At 37.1% G+C, this 17,342-nt stretch overlaps 2 protein-coding genes across 7 annotated transcripts in view; one reads left to right on the plus strand and one right to left on the minus strand.

Moving 5' to 3' along the window:
* Window positions 1-172: 172 nt before the first annotated feature.
* On the plus strand, window positions 173-3,781 carry LOC137585501 (uncharacterized). Its single transcript, XM_068301302.1, has 7 exons — window positions 173-400; window positions 459-1,243; window positions 1,304-1,966; window positions 2,029-2,190; window positions 2,246-2,401; window positions 2,459-2,577; window positions 3,553-3,781. Exons 1-6 carry the CDS (start codon window positions 346-348, stop codon window positions 2,555-2,557), a joined length of 1,920 nt encoding a protein of 639 aa, XP_068157403.1. The 5' UTR covers window positions 173-345; the 3' UTR covers window positions 2,558-2,577; window positions 3,553-3,781.
* Window positions 2,581-17,342, minus strand: part of Ptp99A (Protein tyrosine phosphatase 99A) — a 114,524-nt gene continuing 99,762 nt past the window's right edge. For 2 of the 6 annotated variants that reach the window (XM_068301296.1, XM_068301298.1), the window contains 8 exons: window positions 16,632-16,748; window positions 15,292-15,431; window positions 8,549-8,838; window positions 8,141-8,481; window positions 7,916-8,082; window positions 7,286-7,841; window positions 6,954-7,222; window positions 2,581-6,889 (listed from right to left, as the gene is read on the minus strand). In XM_068301296.1, the coding sequence (XP_068157397.1) occupies window positions 5,914-6,889; window positions 6,954-7,222; window positions 7,286-7,841; window positions 7,916-8,082; window positions 8,141-8,481; window positions 8,549-8,838; window positions 15,292-15,431; window positions 16,632-16,748 (2,856 nt within the window). In that variant the 3' untranslated portion in view covers window positions 2,581-5,913. Of the gene's footprint in view, window positions 6,890-6,953; window positions 7,223-7,285; window positions 7,842-7,915; window positions 8,083-8,140; window positions 8,482-8,548; window positions 8,839-10,917; window positions 11,627-15,291; window positions 15,432-16,631; window positions 16,749-17,342 lie in introns of those variants that run through there. The other 4 variants (XM_068301299.1, XM_068301297.1, XM_068301301.1 and 1 more) reach the window with 4 other exon arrangements.

The following is a 17,342-nucleotide window of genomic DNA, read 5'->3' on the forward strand; positions in this document are numbered from 1 at the left end:
TAAATTTAATCTGGAAAATCATCCGAAAGGAAGTTTTAATGGTTTTACCAATTTACTAATTAATAACGAATGACACTGCAACGTGAACGGCCTTACTGTTACTTTGACAATTTTTCCAACACTAAAATGCAAAGTTATCGGAATTTTCGATAACACTCCAATCGAATTCGTGGGAAATGTTGTTTATTACAATTATTTATTTAATTTCTTCTTTGGAAATAACTTAATAACAATAAAAAGAGGAATATAAATTGGGGATAATGAAATTGCTGCAGTCCAAACGCACCCAACGGGGGGGTACGAAAATGCACGAGTTGTGGAACATTGAATGGAAATCGCGCCCAGATGTGTCGGAATTCTGACTGCCCACAGAATTCGAATAAGAGCCTAATTAGTTATGGTGAGTTTGTATAATAATTATTTGCCGGCTACATATAACCATTTGGCTTTAAATGCAGATATCGTGTTGTTGACTTCCCTGCGAGCCGGCTCTGCGATGTACTCCCTAAGGACAAAGGAACACACCACACAGCCGCGAAACTTTGTTTGCATTCAGGATGTGACAGTTTCATTGCAGCCGAATGCTGCAGTGGTGTCCAGCAAGGCAGTCTGTCATGTAGATGAATGTAAGAGCAACAATTCTGCTGACGCCACCGATTGCCGGCATGTTAAAGCCTGTCGCGAGCTTAGCTCCAGTGGCAATGTGCCACAGGCTCAGGTATATAAAGTGTCTCGAGAGGTGCTTTGGAATCTTAACATCAGCCTGGACCACAAGCAGCATCTTTGGCAACTTAACAAGATGGCCGAGGAGCAGGAACAGCTGCCGGCTGTGCAGCGTCTAAGTGCCACAATATTTGCTGTGCAATGTGAACGCTCCGATACCTTTCCCGCTGGCCGTTTACATGTCACTGCAATGGCGAATGGCTTGTCTACCAGAAAAGGTATTTATGCTTGCGCCTGTCGCAAGCTTAAGATTATAGTAGAGCCCGACAACTCTCTGGTCATGCAGGATGAGATATGTGATCATTTGCTGTTGCTTCTTGCCGGCATCTTGAGTAAGCCGCAAGGCAAACGCATTTATGGCAACTTTACCAATAGTTTAAAGTCGTTTTGGATGCCCGAAAGGCTAGAAACACCTCTGGAAGAAAATTCACAAGACGATTTTGGTTTAAGCTTGAACATGGACTTGGTAGATGAAATTGACCCCGAGGTTGATATATTAGTTTTTGGGGATCATCTTGATGTAAGTGTTGCTAAAGTTTAAAAGTTGTTTTGTATTGATAGATTGGCTTATTTTAATTAGCTCCCTGTGCCAGATCTCTCTGACATCACCTTCAATGTGGACAACATGCAGGCCGACATGATTTTAAACCAAAGCACAGGCACAGCAAACAATCCAGCTGTAGTCCACTATGCCAACGATGCTCAGCTTCTGTCCAATTGTAATTTCTATGGAGAACCCGAGGATCAGCATCTAGAACTTACCGATTGCAACATAGAACTGATGGACGAATATCAATTGACCGATCAAATTGATTTAAGCAGCGAAGATATCGAGCTTCCCATGATTAGCGGCGAACCATTGAACATTCTGACTGCTCCACCCTGCTTCACAGAAAAGCAGCCACCACCAGCAGTTAGTAGTCAGTTGCCTCCCATTGAGTTGCCCACCATTTCAGTGGTAAAGAAGGCACCAATAAAAGCCTCGGAAATCGTAACAGAAGTAAAGGGTCGTAAACAGCCAACATTGCCGGCGAAGCGTGAACTTATTGTAAATAATTCGAACTCCGGCAGTGACATGGAGATACCTTTATTCCCAAGTCCAGAGGTTCAGCCTGCTTTGGCCTACTCGGCCTGGCTAGATTATGTGATAGAAGTGCTAAACACTTCCATTGAACCAGAGGACGAGGGCCTCACAATGGAACCTAAGAAACAACTATTGAATCAAAGATTCCATGTCCACAAGGTGAACAAAAAGGCTTTTTAGTTCTTGCTTAATAAAATATTGTACTTCCATTATGAATTCAGGAGACATTTTCGCACTTTTGCAAAAGTTTTAGTGCCGGAATCAAGCGACGTCCTTTGCATCAAGTAACAGTGATTGACTCGGGCAAACACAAAGGTCTAACTAAATATGTTTGGCACTTTACTGCCCCTCATACAGTAAAGCGTATATTTAGTACAACAAATGTAAGATCAGAATTGAAATTGAATCTTCCTTTAAATTAATGTCTTTACCTTACAGACTTGTCTGCATCTGGAGCATTCCTATGAATATCTCGATGATAGTAGATTTGTGCCCTATGTACGAGAACAAGCGCCCGTTAAGAACGGACAACGTGCCATTTACGCTCGTCTCAAGCTTTACATGGTGAAAATGATATTTGACTCCAATTCTAAGGTACTCGAGAGCAAGCTTTAAATTCAAATTCTAAGACTAATACTTTTGGTTTTACAGACTGGTCTGATGATAGCCTGGATTCCCGATGTATTTAAATTGAGTAACTTTGGCATTATGGAAATTGAATGTACGTTAGAGTACCGTGGACCAAACTGAGTATCTAAATGCGTAAAAAGGTATTTTTTTTGCTTTTACGGTTTATTGTTAGTTTTATAATTTATAATTTTCATTTCTTTTCTTATCTTCTTTTTTGTTGCATTCATTTCAACTTGTTTTCTCATTGGCTTATTCGTAACTTAGGTGTACATACACACATATACACAGATAGATATATGTCCTTTTTTGGTTTTATATATCGAAACACAATACAATAACTCTGTATTGTGTTTGGTGTAATCTGTAATCTGTCAATCAACATATTTGTAATGCCTTCGTGCTACAAGCATTCAATTTGTTGCTTCTTGGTTTCTCTTTTTATTATTACTTTGTTATATGGTTTAATTTTTGTTTTAAACTTCTCTCTGTGTTCCATTTGAAATTCATTGGTTTAAAAACTATGGTCTGCCTTCTTTGCTTCTTGTCCTTGGTATTTCTGCTTAGCTCTCTAAAATCGTGGGTATGCTTTTCTTAAGTTTTCGCTACATTCAGCTTTCTTACTAATCTGGGATTTCTTTTTTTTATTATATTTTAAATTTCTTTTTACGCTTAACTTTTTTCACATTCATCACATTTATAAATTGCATAACACCGTCAATTAGATAATATTTCCTTTTTTTTTTTGTTTTACTTATGTATTTTTTGTGGTTTTTTCTGTTTGCTGTAGTTTACCATATATCTTATGTGTGAAGGTAGTTAGTCTTGGAAAGGTTCCATTTTGCTCGAGAAGAGAGTGCAATTTGCTTTTGCTTTTTTTCACCCCATTTTTCTTCATTTTTTTTTGGGATTTTCAAAAGCTTTTTTTTCTCTATTTGGCTCTGTCATTTACAGATACATATAATTTATATTAATTAGTTATGTATTTGTGTGTGTGTGTGTGTGTGTGTATGCATAACTACTCTGTGTATAAACAGTTTAAGTTAAAATACGCACACTTGACATCACTATATATAGTTTGTCTGTTGAAATATTTATGATTTTTCTTTATATTACAGATGAAGCATTTTTTACCTTGCCATGGGGAATTTACAAGCTTTCTATGTGTTAGTCAATACCATTCACTTAGTATCTACTTAATTTAGAGTTGGTGAAAAAAAACACATAACTTTAAAATTGGTCATTAGTTGTAAATATGTGGAGAGTTTTTCTTTCTGTTTTCCTTTTTACTTGAAATCAAATATGGCATAAGAATAGAAAATAAATTTTAAAAAAGACAAATGCAAATCTCGATCTATATAGCTTTAATTCGAATAAACTGATCTTTAGTGTCCTTGAATCTACAAATAGCAGACCCTTGAGCAGCTCCTTCTGCCATCCTTTAAGCAAGGCCTTTTTACTAAACCCCAGCCTAACTACAATCGATTTCTTTGATGGGGGAAATGATAATTCATTGTTGTGTAATGTGACTAACTGAAACACTTAATTGGTTAGATCCGTACATTAAATTTACATAATCAGTATACATGCTTATTTAAGTTAAAAGTGTACAAAAAACCAGTCTTTAAAATATTTTTGTCGTTAGTAATAAATATTTGTAAAAATATTTCTACTATTTCTTCCCTCCATAAATATGCTTACATTTTTAGTTTTGCTGTTTCTCCTTACTTAAACGGGTCAGAAAGAAAGCACAAACGAACAACAAAAAAGCTGTGAAGAATATTTTATCCTCTATTTAATTAAGGGTATCATATATATGTTGGCGCGTCCTCTTAAACAATTTGTTTATGCCAAATTCATTGACAAATTCAAAGTGCAAATACTATATATGCTTTTGTATATAGTTATGAAAGATATTCTGTACAAGATAAGTTTCCAATTTTTTGTTTGTGGGGTATTATGAATATCGTAAACACCCTGTGCATTTGATTGAAACTGTCTAAGAACTGTTCACTGACAAACAAAACAAAAAACAATTTCAATTTTAATTTATCTCGATTTTCTATTTTTAATAATACTTTGCTTGTGATTTTTTTTTTTTATATTTTTTTTTCTTTTTGTTTTCTGCTTGTTTTGTATATGCTTTACAATTAGATTTCTTAGACAACTAAGGAGCTAAGCATTCGTACTGTCTAGATATAGATAGATATATATGTATGTGTCTATATCTATATGCATGTAGTAGTATTTCTGTATTTTACAATATTTTTTTTAAACCTATTGAAATTTGCATTATTTTTATCTGTTTTTTAGTTTAGTTTTTGTTAATTTTATTCATAGCATACATATATAATATATATTTACATATTGTGATGTGCTTTTTGTTTGAGTGAGTTCAAGTGATTTTAATTTGAATTTTTTTCTAACATTTACAATTTTTCTTGTTTTTCTTTTGTGTGTGATGTGTGCAAAGTGCTGAGTTTAATTTGTGTAAAATATTTGCCAATATAATTCAATTTTTAATTTCTGTTTTTAAATTCGCATACATTTTCGCTAATATTTATGTTTTTGGAATTAATTTTTATATTTTTTTGCTGGAGACATTGTTGCTTAAGAAAGAAAACAGTTATTAGGACGGACACTGAATCAATTAATTTGAATGCGAAATGGTCAACATGTTGGTTTTTAACTAATCATAATAGGAAATCTAAGGATTCATTCAATAGCATCATGGCACTGCATTTCGTTAACGAATTATAAACAATAAAACAACTACAACAAATGGGGAAAAATAATTAGTCTCTTTCAGTTGTATGGAATACCAATTGATGGATTCCCAAAAAATTTGTTGTTTCCATCTTTCCAAACAACCAACATTTTGTGCCTTCTGCTGCTGCATATTCATTGTTTTTTTTTTTTTTGATTTCATTAAAGTTTATTTCTATAGCTAATCTACGTTTTATCTGTTTTGCTCTGTTGCTGACTATTTTTATTGTGATTTTAGTTTGTTTTTTTTTTTTTGTTTTTCATTTCTTGTGTGTGACTAATTGTAAAATACTATCCATTAAATATATATATGAATATATACGATAGAAAACTCTTGCGTAAAAACTTAGGGATACATTTGAAATCGTTTTGTTGTTGTTGTTGTTAATTTACAGCTACCATAATGTTAAATCATAAACTTAATAATAGTTGTAGGTAATAAATTAAACAAAAAAACACATAAAATTATACTTAGGCAATATAATTTAAAGATGCGCTACCTCACTCAGTATGTTCTGGGCCAATTTCGTTTCTGATTTCGAATTTCAATGAAATTAGCTCAGCAAATACAATTTTTTGTTGTTGTTTTGTTGCTTACATATTAGAGAAATACATTTATATATATATATATATTATTTATATAATTGTATATGAAATATTTAAACATTTATAAAATGATTTGTTTCTTTTGTTTTGTTTTGTCCATGTTTTGTTTAGCCTACAATATCTAAGTTTTGAGCATCTGTTGCTGCTACATTATTGTTGTTGGTGTTGTTGTTGTGCACCAGTGATGTTGTTATTGTTGTTGGTGATGCAGGTATTGCAGTTGCAATTGGTGTTACAGTTGGAGTTGTTGTTGCAGCAGAATTGAGCACATTTTGCAGTTCGTTGTTGCCATTTTCCAATTCATGTTGTTGTTGTTGTTGGTAATGGTGTGTATTGTATTGTTGTTGCAATTGGGTTTGTTGTTGTATTAATGCCAGCATTTGTTGTTGTCGATCATCAATATCATTGTTATCAAGTGATGGCACATCGGCAGCATTATTAGTAATAGTATTAAAATTTTCATTAGTATGTGTTAGATTAGACATAGATGGTGTGTTTGTTGTTGTTGTTGTTGTAGTAGTTATTGATGATGATGATTGATTGGAAATTGGTGTTGGTAACGGGCTATTGGTTATCCCAGTGATTGTTTGAGGTGTTGTTGTTGTTGGTTGTGGTATTGTGGTATTGGATGTGATGATGGGTGATGGATCAACTGTAGGTGATGAAATGGGCATAAGGATTGAATTAGTATTTGGAGTTGGAGTTGTAGCTGTCTGTGCTTGTTCTTGCGACTGTAATTGTAGTTGCAGCTTTTGTTGCTGTTGTAGTAAAAGTAGTTGCTGTTGTTGTAGTTGTTGTGGAACATTACCATTACTGCATATTTTGCTATAGAGATCCGGCGTGGCCGTTGTCACATCCTCAAATTCAGTTCGTAGCGCCGTGCGCTTTAGCAAACTCAAATTTTCAGGCAAAAATGATAGGATATTATAGATAACACGTATATCCTCACTTGAGGTCCATACCCCAGGCCGTTTATTATGATATAACTTGGCAAATTGATATATATTCGCTGTATTGCCATACTCCATCTCAATGGCCAGCGATGAAATTGCACAGAAGGTACACGCCTGGGCACCTCCATATCTATAGAAGAAGGATTCCGTTTTAGTATGAACAAGTTTAATTAGTATGTATTATCTTCACTCACCTGTCGACAATGACAATTGGTCCATTGCGATAATCTTGGCAACGCTCATGGACATCCACTATGAAATCATAGATGCTATTTGGATTGGTCATCTCTGGCCAGCTGGGGCAATGCAGCATTTTCACAGTGAGCTCATAATCATCCTGTATGGACTGAATGACAAAGTCACGACTCACATAGTCGCTTTTGTTCATCTTGTTCAAGTATTTCACACGATAGTGATCGCTCTCTATGGGCGTGGCCTCATCGGGCCAGAATTGTGCAAAGTTCTACAAATTGAGTGATTAGATTAGAAGGCAAAGAAAATCTAGGTACTTCCGAGTTGAACTTACAATCTCATCCAGCGAGGAGAGCAACACCACCGTTTGAGCATTGTGGTCCCACACCATTTGCCAGAAATCCTTGATTGTGTGCGTCATGGGATGCTGTGTGACAATAAAGTCACGCAATCGACGAAAACCATGCAGCCATGAGGCATTAATATAATCACTGCCGTCCTCACCCGGCTTGGGTGTCAAATGCACACGACTTCCCTCAATGGGAAAGATGGCACCGCGATTCTTAATCGAGTTCACCTGCTTCATGGCCGACGCAATGTGTATGTCCTTGGGCTGGAACTGTATGATATTCTTATACTGCTGCTCCAGATAAGGAGTGCTATTCTTTAGCTCCTCGACTTGATCGCTCATCAGATTGGTCTCACCCGAGGCAATTGCCTCGACCAAAGCATCATGCAAAAATATATATTGCTCCTCGGTCTGGACCAGGAAATTTCGCTGAGCCCGAATGTGACGCAGGAAACCAAAAACATTGACAATCGATTTCTGTTGTATCTGCTTGAGCATGGCATCCAGGACAATATAGGTTCCAGTTCGACCAACGCCAGCGCTAATAGTCATAGAGAGAGAGAAGGACAAGAGTTAGGAATCAATTTGGATTAAGATTTCCATTCTCAAACCCACCTGCAATGCACAACTATGGGACCGGCTTCGGCTGGATTAGCTGCCGACGATTTCTTAACGAAATTCAACACGGGCAACGGATGATCTGGTGTGCCATGATCTGGCCAATTGGTGTAGTGATATTGATAGACAATCTTTTCCATATTCGCCTGCTTCTTCTTCTTCAACTGCATAAGGAAATGGGAATATTAGCGAAATGTAAATTGCATTTCTAGCACTGATCACCTTTAAATGCTTAATGTGCAGGGTGCGAACTGTATAGGTGGACATGACCTCCTCTTCAACCAATTTGACTTGTATAACACCATACGTTTCCACACCATCTTTGGGCCAATACATGTCGCATTTGCGTCGTCCACGCTCCACAAGATTGGTGATCATCACAATAATGGCCACACGCTGCTCCCAGATCATGCGCCAGAAGCAATCAAATGTATCGGGCAATGGTCCTTGTGTACCAATGAATGCATGCGATTTCTGATAGCCATCAATGAAATTGGCATTTATATAATCCAGATTCTTCTTCTGTCCCGGCGTGGGATGCAAATGGACGCGACTGTGATCATCTGTAAAGCATAAGGATCATTTAATGACAAAGGAACTACTTTGTTAACAAGTTTAAAGGCTACTTACAGGCTGTGATATTGAGATAACGATTCTTGCGCTTATTCTCCGGATGCTGGGAGTGCTCACATGGCAGATCATCGCTAATGCATTCATTCTGTATGGCCTCATATTCCCGACTGAATCCTATGTCTCCATCCGCATGAAGGGATGCCACATGCTTGGCAAACTCATTTACCGGCACAGCGGCACGTATTTCATCGCCAATTTTCACAGGAACTTCCCAGTCCACTTGTGGGGCATTTGGATGATGTGGTGGATCATCCAGATAGTAGTAAGCAGCATGGAAACACTTTCTGCTGAAAGAAATTTATCGTATAAAGAAAGGTTAATGGAGTTTCATTTGCCATAAGTTCTTCATCTTAACACTATTTTCCATTCATCGTTAGTTTCTGCCATTGAGTGGCATTGGATTATTGGAGCAGAAACTACTTATTAGCAGTAACAGTTATTCATTCACACTTTTCACTCATTCATTCATTCATTCGTTCGTTCGTTGCTTCGTCCGAACACACTGACCTACACAAAAGGACTTTTAGTGTATAGACAGAGAGCAAGCTACTTACTTACTTTTGCTGAGAAATGGAAAATTCTATTTTAAATGAGAAATTCTTTTTACAAAAATTATGAAACACCTGCAAAGCAAAAGGTGTCAGTTAGTCGGGTCGAGGGAGGACAACTGAAGGAAGCGCGCTTTTAAAAAAATCAAAATGCATAAATAAGCAGACAACTAACAGAGGACAGGTGCACGGACAGGTAGCCGCTCGGTCGGGCGGTCAACAGAAGAAGCATCCATTCAGTGGCATCGAGGCATAAAGAAGTAATTTTGTGACAAGCATTCAATGAGGATGTCGACGATGATAACTTTGAATGGCATACACAAATTTTCTCTCCTCTATACAATTTGCCAAGTTTGTGCAAATATTTGCCTAAAGCTGCTTTAAATGAGTGACAATGATGACCACCACCCCCACCCCCTCCCCGAAAACGGGGGTATGGGGCAGTAGCTGTAGATGGAATAATAACTCATCTCATAGACTGCAATGAATGGTTCGGACTGCTTGACTGCACTCAGACTACCTCCAGTTCCATTACAGAGACGAAACCCAAGCAATCCCTTTTCCTGTTGCCCACTAACAAATTGAGGTTAAGTTTTGTAATTGGTTTAAGCGATTACAAGGAGCACAAAACTTTTGCTTCAAGACTTTGCCCACTTCAGGCGACACGCCTCTCCTTTGATACCCCGCCTGCTGCCTCTATTCAGTTTATAGAAGTTGCCAAGTTGACTGAAAGTTTCTCACAACTCTTATACGAGAAGTGCAGATATATATAGATATATATGTTTGTCCGATTGCAGTCTAGCCTTGGTGCTGCACTTTCTAAAGATTTATACATACATACATATATATTGGGTCAAAAGTTGTTGCTATTGTTTGCCTTTTTTCATTTTCCATTGAAAATCAAAAATAAATTAATATTAGTTCTTTGTTTTGATCAATTAATTGAGTTATCAGTAAGTAAAGATAAGCTCGTTAAATTGAATTGCAAGTGGAATTAGAAAATTGAAGCCATTTCGTCTAGGTCACTTTACTATATATATATCTGTCTCTTTTTTTTAAGATTATCTTTAAATTGAGTCAACAAAGACATTAATAAAAAACGAATCGAGAATCGAATATATATAGTGCTGATCAGATAAGACTATAAGGGTTTTCTTTAACACATTTTTGTCGCATGATTTGGAATAGATTGTTTGTCATAATTATTCTGCAAATTGTTTACTTTGAAAATTACTCTGGCAAACTTTATGAAGCATAAACAAGAAATTTAAACTTTATTTTCGCAGTCGATTTGTTTGTTTAATGTGGGTGGAGGAGTAGAAGAAGAAGAAGTAGGAATCAAACCATTCATTCATCTTTCTTCACTTCCTCCTTCCGCCGAAGTTTTCTAAGGGGGATGGGAATGTGTATCAGTTGGTAGAGGGAGGGAAGAGGGGCCACCAATGGTCTTTTTATCAGCTGTATATTTCTTTGGCTTTATTTACATATGTTTTTCTTTAGTTGATTTTCGGTTCTCTTCCATTCCTCCCCCAACGCAAGTTGTTTATGACAACTTTTGCCTACTACGCACCAAATAAAACTTTGTTTTCTTATTTTTTTGACAAAAATAAGTTTTAAATTTGCCTTTTTCTGTGTTTTGTTATTCTCCTTCTCGCTGTTGTTGTTGTTGTTGACAATTTCCGTTTTGTGTTAAATTTTTGGCTGCTTTTTTGCCTATGCATTCGATATGCAAGATTGAAAGATTCTTTTGGTTCAATACACACACACACACACTGAATTCAAGTTGGGGACACCACTTGAAATTGTCATTGGACTTACGTAAACCAATTTCCACCACGTTGAGATTTACGGCGAACCAGCGGCTCCGTCATTGTGGATGATTTCGATGCTAGTTTAAGGCTACCTCCTCCGCTTAGTGACATGTTGATGACAATGGGGTTTTGTTTATTGGAGGGGGCGGATGGGAGTGTGGCGTTGGGGATTGCAATTCACTTCACTTCACTAGAATTGTTGCATTGCACTTGCTTATACGTTGGCTTATTGTTTGCCAGCAACAACAACAATTACGTCATATTTCTGATGCAAGGCGGGTGAGGATAAGGGGAATGCAGGTGGCAGCAGCTGCTGTAATTGCCTTTGTATCTGTGTCGCCGCCAGAGGAGCACCCAGAGCACTTGCAAAAAATAGTACGCAATATATAATCCAATATACACACACACACGCACACCTCGCCTGGCTAATGAGTCTGACGCTCGGCAACAGCCACAACTAGCGGCCTTATCTTCCTCTTTGCCCCCTTTGTTTGTCTTCTCTCTTTGTCTCACTAACTATATGCCTGGTTATGTTGTTGTTTCTGCTGTTTTGCTTATATTTTACTATGATAAGAGCAGCGTGTTACGATGCGCGAATGATGCTGAAGTCGTCGCGGTTTGAAAGGAGGGGTAACCAGAGGGGCGTTCGTTTTCTTTCTTCTGACGTCTCTTCACACGATCGTGTTTGCTCTCACGCGCGCTTTTGACAACTGAACCGTTGAAGTCGCACGCTTGAAAAAGCTTTTTCTTGCTGGATCTTTGCTGCTGCATTATTAAAAGCGTGAGCAGCACTAGATAAAGTGGGAGACCCATAATGAGAGAGAGAGAGAGCGAATGCACAAAGAGCCCCAAATGTTACAGAGCAAGAGAAGAGAGAAACTCATAGACAAAATGAGCGTGGGCGAGCTTTGCAAAGCTTTGTGGGTGTTCTACAAATTATCAGCCAAGTGATAAGATACCTTTTGATATATACTCTTTCATTTATTGGCACTTTATGTGGTTTCCCCCCAATTTAATGGAGACAATTTTAAAATTTTTCATTGTTCTTTAATATCTACCAAGAACACCTGTTCAACACTTTAGATAAACCTTTAGTCAGAAATGTGAGAAATGTCATAGTCTTCTGCGACGAGACGTAAGTAAACCCCACATCAAAAGCTAGAGTATAATGTTCTTGTAACAATTAAGTGAATTTTCATTAAAAGTCGATTATTGTGAAACATTTTAATTGAGCTGACCCCTTCCCCACTCACTAGCAAGAGCAAACACTTAGAAATGTGAAAGATAATGTCAGAGTTCGAGTGGCTTCAGGTCTTTCAACGTTCTTCAACCTATCGCATGTCCTTGGCCTGGCATCCTGTTGGCATCCTGGCGAGTATGTGATACAGTTGGCAAAAGTTTTATAGCTTCCAGCTTCTACAACAACAACAACAACAAATGCTTCAAGTGAAATCTAAGATTCTGGGTATACTTTTTTTTGTTTGATGTTGTTAGGAAGGTTGTATGCAAAACTGCCTTCAATTTTTCGCACTCTACATTCTACATATCTTCCTTGTCGCACACACACACACACACACACGCACACACTTATGCTGCCATGCAACACACAATGGAACTTTGGCAAAAGTTTCACATACGAAGCCAAAACAATTTCTTGTCAGCGTTTTGCCATTTTATTTTTGGAACAAGTAAAAGTTGCCCAAAAAACCTAAAAAAGAAAAAAAATAAAGAAAATTGTCCGTACTTTCCTCTTGCCTCCATCTTGCTCTCTCTCTCTCTCTCTCTCTCTCTCTCTCTGTCTGTTGTCTCCCATTCTCTCTGCTGTGTCTGTCCTATATGGGCAGGCAAATAAAGCCGTCGTCAGAAAACAATGTTGCCAAAGTGCATAAAATATGAAATACTAACACACACTCTCACAAATGTTAAGGGACAGGAGAAAAACAGAAAGGGGAAAAAAAGGGAATGGATACCTACACCACATAGGGACAAAGACAAATAAAAGGTTTTTCCCTATTTTCGTTTCACAGTGCCCCTTTCCCCTTTCTTTCCCTCTCTTAACCATGCTGTCCATATATTTTCCTCGATTTTCTGTTCGGTTCGGTGTCAAAATGTAAATAGAAATTGTTGTTATCGTTGCGACATATTTTCACTGTAGCCAACAAATTGTTGCAATAAAAAAAAAACGAACAAAATTCCTCAAGTGTTTTTTGTGGCTCACTAAAAGAATGAAATATTGTTACACAACTTTCACCGAAAGGTTTATGCTTAAATTAGTCTACTGACTGACAGCAGGACTCTTTCAAAATGGAGTCGTTAGATCTCGGTGAGAACTTCAATTTATAATTACTCTTATCGACCCATGTCACTTTACAACTAATTGGGTTTTATTTCTGTGGGCTAGTTCGTTACTTTTTGGTATCTCTGATACTTTTTCTTAGCATTCATAAATCCATTAGCATTTACTTAGTTTGGCTTTTCTTCGTAAATCAAGAAACCCTTTTCCATTTTCATTTTGTCATTCATTATCCTTTTTTTCTTCATTTCATTATTTGCAACGCTTCGACTTTTGTTCTCATTTAAATGGCTCCATTATTTGTTTGCATTCAAAAAAATAAAAGGAAACTTGTAGAAATTCGTTTTGTTTGCTTAATAAAATATAATTTTTTTCCGCTCCAAAACTTGGCAAGTTGAAAAATTTGCCTTTTCCTCCCCCTATTCCTCTCATTTCTCATTGTAAAAAATAAATAAAATGGCATTAATTTGTTAGAGAAGGCGAGCGAATGGACGAAACAAGAGCAACGAGGGCTGAATGGGGGGCGCGGCGACTTTTATTTGGCATATTCGCGGGAGCATAAAAAATGGTTTAGAAAAAAAATGTGAAAATTTTTCATTGAAGTTAAAAAAAGAGGAAGAAGAGAAACGCTTCCCATTTTCTTTATGTATTTTGTCGTCGCCATGATTGTTGCCGAGCCAAGCGGTTGGTTGGTTGGGTGGAAGGTATGTGTTTGCCTGTGGCTGAAGCCGGATACGAACGCGGACGCGAATGGGAATGCGGATCCGGACGTACACACTGTACACACTCCGCAGAGTGTTTGCCCGCCCTAAGAAGGCCAGGAAAGGGAGGGAAGTGAGTGGGCAAAAAGGGTTAACCACTTTTACATTTAATAAAGATTTTAAGTAACTTAAAACTGTTTGCTTGTCTTTGGCTTTCTTTTTGCACTCCGCATCCATCTCCTCATCATCCCATTCTTCTTGTCGCCGCCTAACTCTCTCTCTCTCTCTCTCTTGTTTTTGTGATTTGAATTTTAATTAACATTTCTAATGAATATGCGGGCGTATATAGACAACAAGTTGGATCTCATTTCGCAGAACTCTTTCTTTTCTGTTTGTTTTTCCCCCTGTCCTTCTTTTCACTGTATTCTGTGTGGAATTAAAAATTGTAAATTGTAAATTGTAAATGGAGATTCGCAAGTTTGCCTTAATTATTGAATTGAATGAGTGGACAGTCGTCAGTGTTGCTTCACAATTCGTTTTGATGTTTAATTCGATTTGCGTGGTGGCATTCTCTCTATCTATGCATGTATGAGTAACCCATATTTGAGTTTGTAATTGAAATTGCCATTGCTGATGGCTTAAACTTTGCTTATCTTATTCCAATTAACGACAGTCTGAAGTGATGTTCAGGTTATTTAATAACGTTTAAGCTTATGAGTGTTCTAGTTAATATTATCGAAATAAATATAAACTGGAGAAATGGCAAATAAGCATCAAGATTTGTTTAAGATTGATGAGAAATCTGTTAAAAGTTTTCCTGCTTTTGTGCTTAATATAAATATTAATTAGATTTGATTGTACATCATCTTTTTTTATGATCAATGGCTGAATGTTTAAAATCCCTTTGCTTCTATGGATCAATAATCTGTTTTGCCTCTTTGGCTGTGTCATTCAACGCCCAACCATTTGCCAGCAACAACAATAACAGCAAGAACAACAACCCACACCAGACACACGCAGGGCAAAATGAAATATTTCCATCATCATGTAAAAATAGCATGCTGTGCAGATCCAGAACTGAGTCCAGATCCAGTTACGAACAGACTTAGCATGGACTTGATTTGTTGCCTGGGTTATTTTTAAAGTCTTCTCACCCCGTTCATTCTGGCATGCTGCTCTCAGCATCGGCATTTGCCACACTATGACATTTTGATATAAGTATATCTACTTATACTTTTTTATGTATTTTGGTTTTCTTTATTTATAGTAGTGCACGTGCCACAATAGCAGCTGGTGCCTTGTTCTCAAATTGTGGGCTGCACTTCTAACCACTAACATTTATATATAGGTATAGAGTAAATTCTGTTACGCTCAGAACGCCACTTACCTCCACAGGAAGAAGGCCATGACTATGAGGATTATGCCAAAGCAACTGAAGATGATGCCCACCAGGACGGCCAGGTTGTAATCGTTATGCGATTGACGTAGCAAAGGTTGCAGTTTCTCGCAGTTCGGTTGTAGTTGAATCTAAATGGGGGGAAAGACAAGAGTTCAAAATTTGTGGTCTTGGTTAGGATAAATAATAATAATAACGGGATATATGTCAGCTGATGTTGTTTATTCTTCTTCGTTGTTCTGCTATGCAAATATGAGCATTGTTTTTTTGCCTACACTCTTCTGTTGTTTGCTTTGCGCGCCTTTCGTTTCTTTATGCGATTGTTTTTGTTTGTTATAGGGAAAAATTACATACTACATCTAGGTTTCTACATACGTACGTATGTATGCATATATATTTATATTTTTATTTGCATTTTCTGCATGGAGCAAAAAAAAAGAAAGGATTTAAATGAACGCCATTTGCTAGCGATGTGTGTGCGCCAAGCGGAAAACGGAAGCGGGCCATGTAAATGTGGCCAAAAGGTGCAGCCACTTGTAATTCAGGCACAAACAACAAGCAGAATGAATTATGAATCAACGAGGGTAAAAAAAAGAAGAAACATCGTGCTGCTGTTGAAGGGGTTGTAAGGTGGAAGCAGAAAATATATTGCTGCATACTTATGAGGGCGTGTCGGTTCCCCTTTGTCGAGGTCAACTAAATTGCTATATTTCGCAAGACCCCTTTACCACTCCCCCAAAACTTCTGCTGATTATATGTCCCCAAAAACCATTGCTGTGTATGTGGGAGAGAGTCATTAAGGATGTTGGTTATGACAAAGTTTAAAAGTCAATAAAACGAGCGCATTGTTGTTCGCTGTTGTTCAAATGGCCATTGAGTGTGTGTGCATAAAGCCTTCATTACATATACGCCGTGGGCCATTTTATATTCAATAATGCATATGAGAAGCATAAACCTGTATCTACTCGGTCCCAGTGTTTATTTATACCCATCCCCCTGTGTATCCTGCCGTTATTTAGCAATATTCTTTACTAGAGAGCCCTGCCGCGACTTGTCGCATTGCCAACTCGAAAAAGTATGCTACATTTTGGACATGTAATCAGATATGAAAACTGACAATGCCGCCAACGCCAAGGCTCAAGTCGCTTCTTCATACTGTAATACAAATATATATATATATAAACTCCCCACATATTATGGCAAGCCAAGCCAACAAACTGTCAACTGTCTCTCTCTCTCTTCCCAGTCCCCCGTGTTCCTTTTTGCTATTGTTCTTTTGGATTTTGCCGTGTGTCAAGCAGTATGTCTCATATCTTTATGCCCGTACTTACAATTCTTGACTCTGAAAATTTACCCAAGACAATTTTCTTAGGATTTATAACACTAAATGTTGCTGCTGCCACTTTGACCTCGTAGTAGGAATTTGTTGTTAGATTTTGTAATATCATCTGAAAGGAACAAAATAAAAGAATGGAAAAAGAATTTAGTTGTAAATATAAATACTTGTTGTAAATAGAGAAAAAGTATATACCAAATGCCAAATATTCTCAGCATTTTACACCTTTGTATTTCAATTTTTCATTAAATTACGCTTGACAAAGTAAAAATTCAATTACAAAAATTCTTGCACTGACCAAATTCGTAGAAACAAAAAACGAATTAAATGCAACAAAGCCAAAAAACCCAAAAAAAAAAGAAAGAACAAATTAAAGAAATAACTTTCTACTTTACACAGTTATGTATGTATGTATGTACATATGAGGAAAAAAGTCAGTTTTGTGTATGATAAAATGTTATTGTTGCGAAATTGTTCACGAAACATGTTTCATAGCTATAGAGTTTTCGCTAGCTTCTATTTTTTGTTTTTTTTCTATTTTTATCTGCGTCGCTAAATAAAAAACGAATCAAGAGAAGACAAAAGAGCCGCAATAACAAACAGAAACAGAAACGTAACTAAATAGAACAAAAAATAAAAACTGATGGCGAAGGTTTTTAGCAGGAAAAACGGCATAAATTTAATTTATTTCACAGGTATGTAGGTA

The sequence above is a fragment of the Drosophila tropicalis genome, unplaced genomic scaffold (assembly GCF_018151085.1).
Source record: "Drosophila tropicalis isolate 14030-0801.00 unplaced genomic scaffold, ASM1815108v1 contig_878, whole genome shotgun sequence".
Lineage (NCBI taxonomy): Eukaryota > Metazoa > Arthropoda > Insecta > Diptera > Drosophilidae > Drosophila > Drosophila tropicalis.

What these genes read in the sequence shown, in the direction of transcription:
- LOC137585501 (XM_068301302.1), top strand. Translation starts at nt 346, where the DNA reads ATGTGTCGGAATTCTGACTGCCCACAGAATTCGAATAAGAGCCTAATT. An exon ending in TTTTTGGGGATCATCTTGAT is followed by an intron (nt 1,244 to 1,303) that starts GTAAGTGTTGCT and finishes TATTTTAATTAG; the next exon opens with CTCCCTGTGCCAGATCTCTC. An exon ending in TATTTGACTCCAATTCTAAG is followed by an intron (nt 2,402 to 2,458) that starts GTACTCGAGAGC and finishes TTGGTTTTACAG; the next exon opens with ACTGGTCTGATGATAGCCTG.